This window comes from Protopterus annectens, chromosome 14.part0 (genome assembly GCF_019279795.1).
Source record: "Protopterus annectens isolate FY-2018-M chromosome 14.part0, PAN1.0, whole genome shotgun sequence".
Classification (NCBI taxonomy): Eukaryota; Metazoa; Chordata; order Ceratodontiformes; family Protopteridae; genus Protopterus; species Protopterus annectens.
The window spans coordinates 657659857-657677596 of NC_056748.1; the positions used below are offsets into that span (position 1 = coordinate 657659857).

General features: G+C 43.6%; 1 protein-coding gene across 1 annotated transcript in view; it reads right to left on the minus strand.

The window, feature by feature from the left end:
- The window catches only part of BICC1 (BicC family RNA binding protein 1), a 1908684-nt gene that overhangs the window by 474560 nt on the left and 1416384 nt on the right, over positions 1 to 17740 (minus strand). The window contains exon 17 of the mRNA XM_044056407.1: positions 15359 to 15529. Coding sequence (XP_043912342.1) covers positions 15359 to 15529 — 171 coding nt within the window. The remainder of the gene's footprint in view (positions 1 to 15358; positions 15530 to 17740) is intronic.

A 17740-nucleotide genomic window follows, 5' to 3' on the forward strand; every position in this document is an offset into this window, starting at 1 on the left:
AAGGTGGCTTCCCCGATTTTGACTAGGTGGGTTCTATCAGTGATCCAGTTTGCCACCCATCTGGTAACAGATGGACTGATGCCTAGTTGAGAGAGTTTATCTATTATACCTGAGTGGGGAATAGTATCAAAGGCTTTGGCCAAGTCAAGGTAGGCAGTGTGCACAGTCCTCCCCTTGTCTATGGCCTTAGGGACTGTCTCAAAGTTGTTGACTAAATTTAAGAGGCATGACCTCCACTTGACAAAACCAAACTGTGGGGGATCAAGTCTCTGGAGGTTGCCAATGTCCTTATTAATGAGGTCCATGATAATTCACTCCATGGCCTTTTAGATCAAGCTAGTTAGGTTGATGGGTCTATAATTTCCTGGATAGCTGGATGCTCCACCTTTGTCCAAAGGGATGACAGTGACTGTCCTCCATTTGGCTGGGATGAAGCCGGTACTCAGGCTTTGTTTGAATAGTGTGACTAATGGTGTTGCAAGTTCCTGCTTGAGTTCATGTAGGATGCAGCCTGGAATGTTATCAGGTCCCATGGAGGTTGTATTTTTTGCCTTTGAGAGGGCAGTGATGACCTACTCACTAGAGATAACAGGAGGGGGGCAGGTACAGTACAGTTGTGTACATTCACCATAAATGTAGATGTTAGAGTGTATTCACTGTTGCAGTCATCACCTGTGGGTTATCCCTGCTGTGATAGCCCTCGGTCAGCCGAATACCAGAGTCAATTTTTTTGTGTCGGCTGCTGTCGCTTGCTGTCTGATGTCAGGTCACCAGTACTATAAAGGACAGCAGCTGACGCCATTACATCAGTTTTTCTTGCCCTAACCTGTCAGAGGCCCAAGTAAATATGGTAAAGTGGTCCTGGTGGCTAAAAGCCACCTTTTGAAACTTATGTCTCCCTAGAAAAAGATGCAAGGGGGGAGGAAGGTGGGAAACCAGGACTGCAACAGTGAATACACTCGAACATCTACATTTATGATAAGTGTACACAACTGTACTATGTTCTTCATGTCTCACTGTTGCAATCACCTGTGGAGGAGGATTCCCAAAGCTGAGGAGAGGGGTGGTAGGCTTAGTAAGAGACCTAGGAATGGGTCAGCATGCCCTGCAGAGACAAACCCTCCCCTAGCCTTAGAAAATAGAGGCAGGTGGTAATGCTTGGTAAAGGAATGGACAGTAGTTCAGATGGCAGCTTCCAGGATGTCCCTGGTGGGAACTCCTCTGAGGAATGCTGTGGAAGTGGAGGCTGCCCTAGTGGAATGGGCTCTAATAGACTTGGGGGGGGGTTCCCATGCAATCTGTAGCAGAAATGGATGCAGTGTGATATCCACTTGGAAATGGTTTGTTTGGAAATGGGCTTCCCCTCTGCCCCTGGTGCAAAGCTGACAAGTAGTTTGTCTTTTTCCTGAAGGATTTAGTATGGTCCAGATAGTATCAGAGTTGTCTACACACATCTAATGAGTGTAGAATTCATTCCCCCTTGTTTTTAGGGTTAGGAAAGAAGATGGGTAGATGTACGGCCTGACTGAGAGTTACATTAGATACCACGTTGGGAATAAAAGAGGGATTAGTCCTCAGGGAGACCCTGTCTGCATGGAAGATGATGAAGGGCACAATGGCCATCAGTGCTTGAAGTTCTGAAACTGTCCTGGCTGAGGTGATAGCTAGGATAAAAGCAGTCTTCCAGGAGAGAAATCTTAGTTCTGCTGAAGCAGCAGGTTCAAAGGGTGATAAAGTTAGTTTTTCCAAAACATAATTTAGATCCCAGACTGGAGTGGGTCGCCTTCTGGGAGATCTGATATTAGAAGCCCCTCTGAGGAATTGTTTAATCAATGGATGGGAGAACAGGGGCTGTTCTGTATCAAAATGAGCTGAAATGGCTGAGACGTGGATTTTAAGAGGAGAAGGAGATGCCACTATTAAGAAGCTTCGCTAGGTAGTCCAGGATAAGAGGGATGGAAGGTTGTGAGGTATTGTCCTCTCTTGACTGGCTCCAGGAGAAGAATCTTTTCCATTTACCTGCATAAGATTTTCTGGTGCTGGGCCTTCTGGCCTCTGTGATAATGTCTAGGACCCGTTTGCTTAACAGGGGCCCCTTGTTTGTCTTTAGTGTATTAGCCATGCTGATAGTTTGCGAGTCTGCAAATCTGGGTGCAGCATCCCCCCCCCCCCCCCCCACCTGAGTGCAGACAGCTCAGATACTATCTGGTCTGAGATCAGGGGAAGCTCCCTGGGAGGCTGTAAGGTCAGGCTGCACAGTAAGGGATACCAATGATGTCTGAACCAATCTGGAGCAATGAGGATGGCCTTTGGTCTCTCCTCCCTTATCTTCATCAGTTCCTTTAGAATAAGAGGCAGAGGAGGGAATGCGTACACAAAGAGGGTGTTCTAGTGGAAGGTCAATGGATTCCCCTTCACGCTAGGTGGTCAATACTCCCTGGTACACAATTTTTTCGGTGAATACCCTGGGAGCAGTAGATAAGCCAAAGGGTAGCACAGAGAACTGAAAGTGTTGTGAGCCTGCTCTTAAGTGAAGGAATTTACTGCAGGATTCCCTTATGGGGATGTGGAGGTAGGCATCTTTTAGATCTAGGGTTATTAACCAGGCATTTTTTGTCAGCATAGGCAGCAGCTGCTGTAAGTTTAGCATTTTGAATTTGGGGACCACCAGGAAGGTGTTCAGAATGGATAGAGCCAGGATTGGGTGCCAAGTGCCCTCTTTTCTGGGAACAAGAAATAGTCTGGAATAAAAGCTTTTGTCTGTTTGATCTGAGGGGACAGGTTCTACTGCCCCCTTGGGATATAAGAGTTTGGACTTGTTTCAATACTTCTATCCACCGATTTGGAGGTAAGTTGAGCAGTTCACTGAAGGAGAAATTGTATCCCTGAAAAATTATCTTTAAGACCTATTGGTCCTTTGTGACAGAAAGCCAATTTACTTTGCAGAGAGAGCCTTCCTCTTAGTTTTTGGTGAGAGAAAGGGGGGGGGGAGTCTGAGAGTTTTTGCCACAGAGGGATGGCTTAGAAAGTACAGTTGTGTATACTTACCATAAATGTAGATGTTTGAGTGAATACACTGTTGCAGTCATCACATTTGGGTTATCCCTGCCTGGGTAGCCCTCAGCCAGCCCGAATACTAGGAAGCATAGTATTTATGCTTCGGTTGCTGTTACTTCAGGACTGATGTCAGGCTGTCATTAGTATAAAGTAAGGAAGTCAACGCCACTACATCAATTTTTTTTGCCCTGTCAGAAGCCTCTAAGTGGGAGCCAGGTTCTGGAGGAAGAACCCCCACCAGTAGCAAGTAAACAAAAAATCCCTTGTAAGGAGAGAGTAGAAAGAAGAGGGGGATGGAAGGAGGGAATCCAGGACTGCAACAGTGAATACACTAAAACATCTACATTTATGTTAAGTGCATACAACTGTACTATGTTCTTCGTGTTTCACTGTTGCAGTCATCACATTTGAGTTGATTCCGAAAGCTGAGGAAAAGGGTGGAGGCAGTCAGAGAGACTAGGGGCTGGCTAGGATGCCCTGCAAGACTGCAGAGGCAAACCTTGCCCTGGATTTGGAGAAGACAGGCAGCTGGTAATGTTTGGTAAAAGTGTGAACAGATGTCCAGGTGGCAGCCTCCAGGATGTCACTGGTGGACTCCTCTGAGGAAAGCTGCAGAGGTGGAGGCTCTGGTGGAGTGAGTCCTGACCCCTGTAGTGGGAGGCTTTCCATGCTGCTTGTAGCAGAAATGGATGCAGTGTACTATCCACTTGGAAATTTTGTTTGGAGATGGCTTTGCCCTCTGTCCCTGCAGCAAAGCTAACCAGCAATTGATCAGAATTTCTGAAGGATTTAGTCCTGTCTAGATAGGATCTGAGTTGTCTGCATATCTAGTGTGCGCAGTATCCTTTCCCCCTTGTTCTGCAGGTTAGGGAGAAAGGTGGGCAAATGAATGGATTGGTTGAGAGCCACACTGGCCACCACTTTGGGCATGAAGAATGGGTTAGTCCTGAGGGAAACCCTGTCAGCATGGAAGACTATGAAGGGCTCCACAGCCATGAGTGCTTGTAGCTCGGAGACCCTTCTGGCTGAAATGATGGCCAGAAGGAAAGCAGTCTTCCAGGAGAGAAAGTTTTACTCTGCTGAAGATGCTGGTTCGAAGGGGGGCAAGGTGAGCTTTTCCAACACAAAGTTAAGGTCCCAAGCTGGGGTTGGTGCTCTTTTTGGGTGGCCTCAAATTGCTAGCCCCTCTTAGGAATTGTTTGATCAGGGGGTGAGAGAAAAGGGGCTGCTCAGTGGGGAAATGAGCAGAGATAACAGAGGCATGACTTTTAATAGAGGAAAAAGAGACACCACTGTGTAGCAGGTCAGCTAAGTAATCCAAGATGAGAGCGAGGGAGGGCTGTGCTGTATCGGCTTCTCTTAGCCTGAATCCAGGTGCAGAACCTTTTCCATTTGTCAGCATAAGACTTTCTAGTGCTAGGGCATCTGGCCTCATGTATAACATCTAGAACCTGTTTACTGAGGTTGGCAGATTGATTGGTGGTTAGTGAATAAGTCAAGCTGCAAAATTGAGGGTCTGCAATTGAGGATGCATGAATTCTCCTTCCCTCTGGGTCAGGAGGGTTGGGGTCTGAGTGAGATGCTATGGTGGCAGTTGTGACAGGCTATGCAGCAGTGGGTACCAGTGCTGGCGAGGAAAGTCTGGAGCAATAAGAATTGTCCTTGGTTTTTCCCTCCCTTATTCTGAGCAGGATCTCATCTGGGGATGAGAGGTAGTGGAGGAAAGGCACAGACAGATTGACCCAGGGGAAGGACAGGGCATCCACTTTCCAAGCCATGCAGTGATGCTCCCTGGTGCAGAACTTGCTGAGTTTATGGTTGGTGTGGGAAGCAAAGAGGTCGACCTTTCAAGATGCCCCATTTCTGAGTTATTAGGGTGAAGGTTATTTTGTCTGGCTGCCCCTCGTGTGGGTCCAGAAGATTTCTAATTAAGTGGTCTGCCAGAGAGTTTAAAGAACCTGGCAGGAATTGTGCTAACAGGTGGACTTGCATGGCAAAGGCTGTGTGCCAAAGGGTCATGGCCAGCCTGCATAGAGGGTAGGAGTGAGTCCCTCCCTGCTTGTTGATATACCACATCACAGTGGTGTTGTCTGTTTTGATCAGGAGAGCCCCTGGGGAGAGAAGGGGCTTGAAAGCTGTCAAGGTGTGCTGGACAGCTATCATCTCTTTTTGGTTGGTGTGCGTAGCCTAGGCATAGTCTGATGAGTCTGTGGTGACGGTTTGGGGTGGGAAGTGGTGTAAAAGGTAGTCCCCTTGTTGAGGGAGCATGCTGATACCCACCAAAGAAAATCTTTTCTGAGGCAAGGTATCATGGGTATAATAAGAGTTTCCAGGTCTTGAGAGTGCTGACACCAAAGGCTTTTTAGGTATCATTGAAGTTTCCTCATATGCAGTCTGGCATACGGAATGAGTAGAATGTGACATGCCATGAACTCCTGAGCTTGCAGGATTTTTCTGGCAGATAGCTGGGGTCTGTTGGCTAGTTGAGAGAAGTAGGCTGTCGGGTAAGTTTACTTCTCTGGTGTAAGGAATGCCATCTGGGATGCTGTGTAGAGGGTTGATCCCAGGAATATAATCCTTTGGGTGGGTACTTGTTTGGATTACTTTTCATTGATTGTGTACCCTAGGGAGGTCAGTAGGGAGTCTACAAAGGCCAGGTGCTTGAGCAGCTTTTCCTGTCTGTCTGCCTGAATTAGGCAGTCGTCTAAGTATGGGTAAATCTGGATATTCCTTTGTCTGCAAAAGGCAATGGCCAGAGCCAGAGATTTTGTGAAAACTCTGGGAGCAGTAGGAAAAGCCAAAGGGAAGTGCAGAGAACTGAAAGTGCAGAGATCCTGCCCTGAAACGTAGATATTTCCTGCATGATTCCCTGATAGGAATGTGGAGGTAGGCCTCTTTTAGGTCTAGGGTGGCTAGCCAAGCATCTTTGGAGATCATGGGTAGCAGCTGCTCGAGGATGAGCATTTTTAATTTTGCTATCACCAGGAAGGTGTTTAGAATGGATAGATAGAGGATGGGGCACGAAGTGCCCTCTTTTCTGGGTACCAGAAAAAGTCTGGAGTAGAAACCTTGGCCTTTCTTTTCTGCAGGAACGGGCTCTATTGCAGTCATAGAGAGCAGGGAAAGGACTTGCTTTTGTACCTCTGCCCACTGGTTTGGAGGTAGATCTTGGAACCCTTTTGGAGTTGGAAGGGTGTGGAAAGAAAATTTGTAGCCCTGGGACACTATGTTAAGGACCCAGCGGTCGTTGGTAATGGTGGCCCAGGTGTTTGCATGAAAGGAGAGTTTTACTCCTAGGGGTAAGAGAAGGTGGACAGAGGGAGGGAGGGAGTGGGGGAGGAGAGTCATTGTGAGTTCTTACCATGAGGGTGTGGCTTAGAACTCCCTATTTTTGAAGTGGAGGAAGTCCACTGTTAAGATCTCTGCATTCCCTGTGGCTGGTGTCTGGGGAGGTCTGGTTCCACAGGGTCTGGGCTGAACTGACCTGGTGGGAGCAGGAAAGGACCAGTGCTTGGACGGGCAATGCCTGCTGAACCTGGGTGGCTGGACCTGTAAGAAATCCTTAACTGTCTGCGTAGATTTAGCTTTTTCTTCCATCTTTTTTAAGACCTCTTCTGCCTTCGAGCCAAATAAGTTGTCTTTGTGCAAGGGTACATCCAGCAATTTAGATTTAACATGATCTGGCAAGGGCTGTTCCTTAAGCCATGCATGCCTTCTAAGGACTGAACTGGTGCCCTGCAAAAAGCTTCTAGGGTGTCAAAACCCACAGTGCAAGGAGTGTTTAGTTACTTGACTTGCAGAATGCATCAACTCTTGCACAAGAAGGAAAGGAAGACACTTTGTTTGAGGAGTTCCAGGGTATGTTGCTGAAATTTTAGTATATGGAACTGGCAATTTAGTGCTCTGATAGCAACAGTAGCAGTGGTGTATACTTTTTTACCCCATCTGTCTAGTGCTCAGGAATCCCTATCTGAGGGGGTGGGATTCTTAGCAGAGGTTGCTTTAATTCCTTTAGGCCCTTGAGAAATTACCTCAAGGTCAGCAGTAGGATTTTTAAAAAGAAATTTGTGAGTCAGGGAGTCTAATACTGGTCTGGTTTTCTGGGTGTCAGGAGTCAAACTGGATTCCAGGAAAACATCCTCCACAACATCATTCAGGACAGTGGGAATGGCCAGGGGTCTGTGCTGGGGAAGATCTAAGAATTCCCAGTCTCTTTTTAGACTGAGGGAAGTCCTGACATTCCCATTGGAAATGCACCCTTAAGGTATGAAGGGTTTCCCCAAAGGAAAAGTCCTCGGGGGGGGGGCTGAAGGAATGGAGTCCTCTGCATCAGAATCCTCATAAGCAGAGAGGAGTTGCATGTCTTCATATTCAGATGCATCAAAGTCATCAGACTCCTGTTTAGACAAAACTACTGGGGATAGATCTCTCTTTCTTTTGGAAGTGGTAGCTTGGCTTCCCCTCATCAGCATAAGGTCTTCTGGCATTTTAAGCATTTGAGATTGAGGCAAGCAAGCAGGTACCCAAGAGTGGGTCGGTTTCTTGGGTTTGGTTTGTACCCTGGGCCTTAGAAATTTGGTAGTTTTCAAAAGTATGGCAGACGCAAAAGAAGTTGTCGGTATGTGTTGAGAACCGGTAGTGCGAAGTACCTCCTCGGAAGCTGGTGCCTGCTCAGCAGCTCCAGACCCATCCAAGGGAGAGAACTGCAGGATCCTTAATTGAAGAAGAGTTTTGTGGCATACCGGACACCGAAAGGGTCTTGGTAGTGGCCTGCGAATCCATAGAAGCGGGCATGAGGGGCTGCAAAAGTGCCTCACTGAGGACCGGAGAACTGACGACTAGCTTAACAGAAGCATCGGTAGATTTGGACATGAGCAGTCTGTCTCTGTCTTTACGGTTTTCAGAAGATCTACTGTCGAACGGCTTTACTGAAGCCATATCGAAATTCGAGGACTGTATGTGAAAATATCTAGCTACAATAAGGGCCTGATGACATATAGTTCTAGCATTGAACAAAACGGGGGACGTCGTGGTCTGGACCTAAGCAAGTGATGCAGTAAGAATGAAAGTCACAATGTGGTATTTGCTTTCCATAGGCAAGACAATTGTTAACTTTTTCTGACATCGGTTAGTGCAAGAAAAAAGGATCCCCAACGGGGTACTTAGCTTTAGAAAACTTCAGCTTCAATTTGGAAGATGAAACTCAGGTAGCAGCTGACTGGCACTAGTGCAAACTGCTTCTGCTTTGGGCTCCATGGCAAGAAAGACTGATGTAATGGTGTCCGCTGCCTTACTTTATACTACTGATGACCTGACGTTAGTCCTGAAGCGAGAGCAACCAACGCAGAAATACTAAGCGTTTGGTATTCGGGCCGGCCAAGGGCTACCCTGGCAGGGATAACCCAAATTTGATGACTGCAACAGTAAAACACAAAGAACATCTCCCTGCCTTTGGAGAGAAAGTGGTCCACTGTTTGGTTCTCTGCCATCCCTGGAGTGGGAGTCTGGGTGGTCTGCCCCGGCGGGGCTTACCTTGCCCCTGTCTGCTAGGTGCAAGAAAGGACCAGTGTTCTGAAGAAAAATTCCTGCTGAACGAAGGAAGTTGTACCTGAAAGAAATCTTTTACTGTTTGCATAGATTTTGCTTTGTCTTCCATCTTTTTAAGCACCTCTTCTGTTTTCTTCTCCAAACAAGTGGTCCTTATCCAAGGGTGCATCAAGTAATTTAGATTTGACATGATCAGGGAGAGGTTGTTCCTTCAACCATGCATGTCTCCTGTTGACAGATCCTGACACTGCTGCCCTGTTTGAGGCTTCTACGGTATCATATCCACAGTGTAATGAGTGTTTAGCCACTTGACAAGTAGAGTGCAGTAAATCTAACTGTTTAGAATTAGCAGAATCAGGAAAGGTAGAAATTTTTTTAACAGTTCCAAAGTGTGTTGTTGATATTTTAACATGTGAACTGACAGTTGAGAGCTCTGATAGCCAATGTTGCAGAGATGTATACTTTTTTACTCTATCTGTCCAGAGCTCTGGAGACCTTGTCAAAAGGAGCAGGGTTCTTTGTAGAACTAGCCTTGGATCCTTTTGGTCCCTGTGCAATGACCTCTGGGTCTGCAGCAGGATTTCTGTACAGATATTTGAGAGAATCCAGTACTCTGTAATACCAGTCAGGTTTTCTGGGAGCAGGTGGGAGGGCGTCAAGGAGTTAGACTGGACTCCTGGAAGACAACATCAACCATCTCTATGATAGGAGGGATGGCCAAAGGTCTGTGCAGGGGCAGGTCTAGAAACTCTTAGTCTTTTCTTAGACTGAGGGAAGTCCTGGGATTCGCAGTGGAAATGTTCCCCGAGGGTGTTAAGAGTTTCCCCAAAGGAAAGATCTTCTGGTGAGGAGGCAGTGGGAATGGATTCCTTTGCATCGGACTCCTTATAAGCAGTCAGAGGTGGTTGTTCCTCTCCAAAATCTGAATAATCAGACTCTTCAGAATCCTGTTCTGTTAGTATTTCAGGAAAAAGGTTTCTACCTTTTAGAAGTTGTGGCCTGACTACCCCTGATAAGGGTGATAACATCCTCTGCCATTTTAAGCATTTGAGTTTGAGGAGGAGCAGGAGTAACATTTTGGCTAGAGGTAGTTTTCCTGGGAGTGGCCTTGTCTCTAGGCCTAACAGAATCCATTGGTCCTGAGAGGAATGGCAATTGGTAGAGAAGACGACTTTTTTTGTCTGAAATCGGTAGTGCGAAAGGCCTCCTCGGAAGATTTCTGCGGCATCCCGGACTCCGAAAGGGTCTCAGAATAGGCCTGAGAAGGTATCGAATCAGGCATCTGGGGCTGCGAAAGCACCTCACTGAATTCCGGAGAACTGACTACCTGCTTAGCAGTAGAGTCATCGGAAGGCTTGGCCTTGTGTGGTCTGTCTCTATCTTTATCCTTACATTTCTTCGGAATGTCTATGGATAGTTGGCTGACTGACTCCATTTCAGAATGCGAAGACGGAAGATGAAAATATTTGGCTACAAAAGCTCTACGACGAATGGTTCTCATATTAAAGAGGGCACAGAACTGGCAACAGGGTACGTCGTGATCTGGGCCTAAACAAGTGACGCAGTATGAGAGAAAGTCTCGGTATAGTATTTGCTTTCCACAGGCGAGACAATTAACTTTTTCAGACATTGGTTAGTGCAAGAAAAAAAGGATCCCCAATGGTGTACTTAGCTTTAGACATTTTCTGCTGTAAATCAAAACTCTGATAGTGACCGACCGGCAAACTTGTGAACTGCTTCTGTTATGGGCTCCACGGCAAGAAAGAGTGATGTAATGGCGTCGGCTGCTCTCCTTTATAGCACTGACAACGTGATGTCAGACAGCAAGCAACAGCAACTGACACACAAAAACACTGACTCTGGTACTCGGGCCGGCCAAGGACTACCACAACAGGGATAACTCACAGGTGATGACTGCAACAGTGAAACACAAAGAACATCGGGGATATCCTATTTTACTGATTGAGGGACAGAGGACTGAAGTTTTCACTGAACTTGCCTGCCGACAGGTTGGCTATATCTACAACGTTTGTGCATCTGGTGTCCTTCACCACCAGTACTAAGCAGATCTGGGTGCTTCCCTTGAGACCGCGGACATATGTGAAGGCAGCCTTATGACTGACTTTAGTAGATGTGGCCAGTCTTTATTCTAAATTTGCTTTAGAGAATTTCACTAGTGCTCTTATTTGCTTGTTCACGCTAAGGAGAGATTGCTTCCAATTAGGCACCTGCTCCTACCTGGTCCTGGCCAGCAATTTTTTCCCTTTTATTATAGAGTTGATTTATTGTAGATGTCCACCACACAAGTTTACTCTTCTTTGAGGAGAATGATTTTATTTTGTCTGGTATTCCTGACTCAATGCAGCTATATAAATGCTGATATAGTACTTTGGTGTAGGTTTGGGCATGTGTGCCAATTCCTGTGGAGGGGGAGGGGGCTGCAAAGCTTTCTATACATTCCATCAGGAGGTTGTAATCAGCTTTGGAGAAGTTTTTTTTTGACGCTAGCTGGGGGGGACTTCGAAAGTGACTGCTTTGTGGTTGGATCTTACCAGGGATGATAACACTACAGATGCTGCAGTGGTTACTCATGTTGGTTAATACCAAGTCCAAGATATTTTCACCTGTTGTGGGGTTGTCAACCAACTGGTCCAAGGCATCTGCATTGACGAAATCAAGGAATCTCTTGGCATTTGTATTTTGGCATGAGTATTTCTTCCAGTCTATGATTGGATAGTTAAAGTCGTCCAGGATCAGGGTAAAGGGTTCAATCCTGATAGATTCAAGGAGGTCCAGATAGGTGGAGTGGGCATCTTGAGTCACAGCTGAAAGCTTACAGCTAGCTAGGATTTGAATATTGATCTTGTCAATTAACTGCACCTGGAATGTTTCCTGCACATCATACTGTTTTGACCAGCCTAGAGGTGTGTGTGTTTTATATATATATATATATATATATATATATATTGCAACTCCACCTACTTTTGTTTTGTTGTACACAGCTTGAAGTCTGAATGAATGATACAGTGAGCAACCTGGTATAGCTGGGGTGCTCTTCGCAGCTTTGAACCAGATTTCTGTGACTGCACAAATGTCAGCTTCTTCCAGGGTTAAGAAAGCTTGCAATGAGTGCAGTTTCATGTTTAGACTCCTAGCGTTTAGTAGCATGACCTTTAATTTACGTTTTGATGAAATTTTCATGTTGGTAGTTTTGACCTCATGGCACTGCCTAAAAATGCACTATGGTGCAGGCAAGAGCCTTTTCCAGGAGCGTGAAACCCAAGGGAGACAGATGCAGGCCATCTCTGGCAAACCATCCCGGTTTGTCAATCATGTCATTTCAGGCTGTCTGGTACTGCATCCTCTTGGAATGACACCAGAAACTAAGCCAACTGTTAAAGTCAATCATTTTCTGTTTGTATTGAAGCATCACCCTGGGTGACAGCAGAATGCTGCTTAAGGCTAGGAACACACCTGCCTGGAATTATATTCAACAAGCTCGATCATATCTCTCTTCATATAGTCCAGGGAGGTATGTCTCAAGTCATTCACTCCAATATGGAATATGACAGTCATAAAAGTATATGTTGAGAGACGATTGCATTGGTGATATGGCAGATTCTGGCACCCGACAAACAATTAATAACTCTGTGTGTCTCACAATGGAGTCTCCTATGACTAATATGTTGGGTTTATGTATCTGAGTTTATGAAATTATGCTGCAAAATGAAAAGCTTAAGTCATACCTTTACCATAAGAGTATAAAATTACAGAACATAAGTTAATTTATTCAAACATACTGTACTCTGTTTGAATATAATGTGTATGCAATGCATTAGCAGTGAAAGATAGGAAACATGAATCATCAACATGAATGATGTTGGGATGAAGCAGACTATCCTACAATCCATAACAGTAAAAGGCAGCTTAAAAAGCATCCACTACAGCTCTGAATAAAAATATTCTACTATATTTTATTCAACAAAGATCCCAGCATGTAACCCTTGTTTAGTATAGTGGTGAATATCTCCATTTGAACCCATGCAAGACCAGGGATCGTTGCTAGTACAGAGGCGAGTATACCCAACTGAGCCCATGGAAAACCAGGGACTGATGCTCTGATGGAGTGTAGCTGTACCTTTAACACTGTCAGTGGTGCAGTGGGTAGCATATTCACCTTTGATGCAGAAGACGAGTTCTAGTTTTACACCAGGTGGATAAGCTTGCTGACACTGCAATGCAACAGGTGGGGGTTGCTGTGCTCCTGAGTTTGCAGTTCTTCAGATGAGACATTAAACCAAGGTCTCAACTGCTTGAGTTAGTGGTAGCTCAGATACCAAGGCACCTATTAAAAAGAGCAGGGAAAGTTCTGCGATGCCCTGGGCAAATTTGTCCTAGTAGTATAAATGCCACAATGGATTTACTCTGAATAGAGTTTACTAGCCTAGTGGGAGAAACCCGGTCAAAGGATAAAAATAAAACAGAAATGAAAAAATAAAATAAATATCCAAATAAAATAATTTTCCTCAAAACTATCAGGCAAAAGGTATATCACTAAGGCAGGCATATCTCAATATGTTGATGCAAAGTGGTGTTATTCAGTTAAACACTCTAAAGATGACAATGACAGCAGGTGCACAACAGAAATGGAACACTAACATTCTTGCTAAGAGTATTTTTTCAGGTGGAAAGCATCTAAAAACGTTACTGTTTTGCTTAATAATGACGGCAGTGGGAGCTTACAGCAGGATTAAATACATCATTTATATTACTCTCTATTGGCATATAAACAATAGTGTTCTGGGAAATATTTCTTCAAGTATTTGCAATATAATCACTATAAAAGTACTGAAGTGACTGAGTAGCTGCAGATGTTGTAAAAGAAAATAAAGCGTCAGGGCAGTGTTACAAACTGCCTTCCTTTTAGCACTTAATAATGCTATTTTTTTAAAGTCTCAGAGCTGTTTTCAGACTAATACGTTTGTGGCAAATTTGTATTGCTTCTAAAGCATATCAGACAGATGTTACAACAAAGCAGCAACAAAAGCCTGCCTTATGTAACCCAAAAAGAAATAGGACAATGCTCAATTTTGGAACCCCTGTGAGTCATTATTGACAGTATGCCAATTAAATCAAGCAGCATTTGCTTCAGACAGAAAAGACTCAGATATAATTTTTTCTGAAGGCCTTGGTTTCTAATGCAGCAGTGACTTTGACAAAATTAAATTTGATCACCTTAAATTTGATGGTTCTTCACAAATATTAAGGAATAAGTTTCATGATTTTTTATATTTCAAGTAAAAACTAAAGCATGAAAATGTCCATCTTAGCGCACTGGTAGCTATTAGGCATATATTCAAAGCTTCTTTAACTACCCAATACAGAAAACAATCACAGATCAAAGTTATATCCATAACACTTTCCTTTTTTATAGCTAAACTACAGTTCATGCCAATGCACCTGAAATGGATTTGTCCCCGTGCAGTGTTCATTAACTATAGTCATACTCCCCCATGTTCCATACTTTCATTTGGGAATAATACCTAGCCATCAATTACTCTATCATACTCATCAAAACAGGGCATTTGCCTACTTGTTTGCTGCCTTGGACTAGTATGAATCTGTCGCGCTAAATTCTGATTTGTAGGTGGCTACCCCATCACAGTAGTACAGATGTGAAAGATTCTCAGCTATGCTGAAGTGCAGATACTAAATGTGGGACATATGGTGCTAGAGTTTATCCTATCCTTTCTCAAAAGGACACTTGATCACTACACTGCAATGAATAATGCAAGATATTCATGTAACAAACGTCAGTTTAGATGCCTGTACTGCCATCCACACTTGTAACTTGACGTGGCTTGTCCAGCAGCACTTATCACTTTCATCTGACAAGCAATTCCTACTGGACACATCCTTCCTTTCCCTATTTAGTTATTCAGGGTTTTGGATTTTTAGCAGCACGCATTTACAACTTAAGTCCCAGAGTTTGTGCTGTGCAAAAAGAAAACTGAGGTTCATAGTATCAAAAATGCATGGCGCACTACCTACAGATTTCTCACTACAAATAATTTCTAAACTCAGCAATACTTTTCCACTACCAGGCAAATTAAACATAGCAGACGCACTTGAGTAAAACTTTTGCAGATATGGACATTTACATGACAGTTATATACACAAGTCATATGGGAAATCTCAGAACTTTTTAAGGAGGAAACAAACACACCAAAACAATCAGGTGTAGTTACAGAAAAATTATGGTCAAAGGTTTTACCAAAAACAGCAGCATCTGAGCTTCATCCTCCTTGCAAAGCAACTGGGAATTGTGCAATGTATATGGTAGTATGGAAGAAGCAACACAACTCAGTACTGACAACTTTCATTCTGATCTGAGAACTAAATTAGAGTAAGCCTGTTTCAAACTGCGGTGGGAAAACATGCATGCTAATGCACAAAAGAGAACAATCTCTTTTTCTATGAGATTTCTAACTGTTGAGTTTAAAGTTAAAAAACATATTTATGAATCTAATGAGTGTATGTCTGCCATGTGATTTTATAAGAGAATGGAATAAAAACTTGTAATTCTTTGCTAAAGTTACAAACATCAGCAGTTTCCATCAAATTAATTACTGCAATAACTTAAACAGAACACGGTAACACTTGTCAAAACAGTGTTACCTGCTTTGTATTTTATTAGTTTCATAAAACGTTTTGAAAAAATGCACAAAAAAAATTTAAATCAAAAGCAGGTTACCGTCTTCTTGACTGGATTTTGAAGTTAGCTGATCTGATCCGCTGTGGCTACTGGACTGCCTTGAAGAATCTGAATGATTTGAGCCTAGTACTTTATCAGCTAATGATTTAGCAGATAGTGCAGTGTAAACATTTGAAGAATGAAAATAAACAGTAATGTAAACTATGCAATCTGATTTTTTTCAACAATAATAGAGTATGTATATATGCATAAAAATTAAAGATGTTTCTTTTTAAAAGTAGGATTCTACTATTATGAATTACAGTAGAAGTAAAAAATACAACAGCAGCAATGTACGTTTTACCTTGGTGGCCATGAATAATTTGTTCAAACTGAAGGTGATTTTCATTTCTTTGAATACAGCCATCTACAAGGATACTCCACATTAACAGCCAGCCCATGACAGTCCTTAAGACATTTAATCCTTTTCGGTAAGTACACATATCTTTTTAAGTCCTGGCAATTATAGATAACTATTCTAAGCATTATGACAAAGTGAAACTGGGGGTAGCATGTATAAACCTTAGTATTCCAAAGAGTGATAAAGCCAGTGAACTTCAGCTTTTCACAGGTGAAACTTGGGTTTATGCTTATGAAGCGTGAACTTGTGTGATATAATTGTAAATTTTATTGCACATTTGACTATTCTGTAACTGTGTACTGAATATTAAGACTGTGTACAAGGAGGACATAAGTGCATTGCCTTTGTTATTCACTGATGACCCTTTGGTGCTAACGTCTGGCTATACTACTCTATGTAATATCCAGAATATTCTCATTTGTTCCCTTGTACATAACCCTTAAACAAAATTGAACAAATCTGGTAGCAGTTCATCTGAGACATTATAGTGTGGGTGGTATAAGACTTACTTAAACGTCTATCTAAGTTAAACACTGAGTGGGGATGTTGTGGTAAATGCATACTTATGGAAAGAACTGTTGTTTAACATCTTACCATAAACATAACATGTCCTCTTATCTGCTATATGTTGCAGTATTCATAGCATGAGGAAGTGCACCGCCGGTCGACTCATGTCCAGCCTGTAAACAAAAGTCTAATGTGACTGTAGGGTAGTGTGACATCATATACAGCACTGGTCCTACGTCGGTCATAAAATGACAATAGGTATAAAGCGGACATCGGCATGAACCAACCCTCACAACCGGGTGCTGCAAGCAAAGCAACAGCCTTATCTAAGGTGAGGAAACATGCCACCAGTAAAGAGGCAATTATCAGGGGGAAGGCAGGGGGAAAATAATACTGCAACATACAGAAGAGAAGGACATCTATGGTTATAAGATTTTACACAACTATTTTATGTCCTTCTATTCATATGATGCAGTATTCATAACATGAGGGAGAAACCCAAAAGTTCATGCAGAAGACGAATTAGGTGGAGGAGCAGTAGCGCACTCTACAAACCTCTGCAAAAGATCCCTTGCAAAACCAGCTCTGGACCTGGAAATGCCATCTAACTTATAGTGTTTTGTGAAAGTAAGTACAAAAGACCAGGTAGTTGCCTCCAATATAGAACAGGTGTCTAGACCCTTGAAAAAGGCACCAGAGGAAAATAAAGCTATGGTGGAATGTGCCCTGACAGGTGAGGCAAGAGTCTTCCCATATGATAACAAAAATAAATTGTTTTGGAAATCCATGTGCTTGAAAACAGGCCTGCCCAGGGCCCTTGGGTAATAAGAGACCAAAAGGAAGTCAGATTTCCTAATAGGCTTGGTTTTATCCAAATAATATCGGAGTTGCCTATGCACATCTAAAGCATGCAGAATCTTCCTACTAGAGGACTAATGAGAAGAGAAGGTGGTGGGAAGATTGATGGACTGATTGAGTGACAACTCGTTTACCACCTTGGGCATACATGAGGAGTTAGTGTATAAAGAGACCTATTGATTGGATGAGAGAGAGGAAATTCACCCCGGGGATCACTTCTGTGGCTCTGCTTGACAGGGGCACAGGAAAATTTTCTTGGGAGGCAAAAGCCAGGGTATTGTTTGGCTAGGCTTATATAGGCCCTAGGGCCAATAGCCTAGTACCTACCTATGAACCATATGGAAAAAATATTTCTATTTGGAAATATAGGATTTCCTAGTGTTGGGTTTTCTGGCCTCCTGCAGAACTTACAGCATGTCCTCAGAGAAAAGGTGTCTAAAAGGAATCAAAAGTCTACTATACACAGGGTCAGATGTAGAGTTGGCATCTGTGGGTGTATTACAGATCCCTTGTCCTGTGTGAGTAGGTCCATTCTGTGGGGTAATTTGTGATGACAGCCCTTGGCTAAATTGCAGAAGGAGGGGGAACCAGTGCTGTCTTGGCCAAAAGGGAGCCACCAGCAAGATTTTTGGTTGCTCCTGTTGGATCGTCAACAG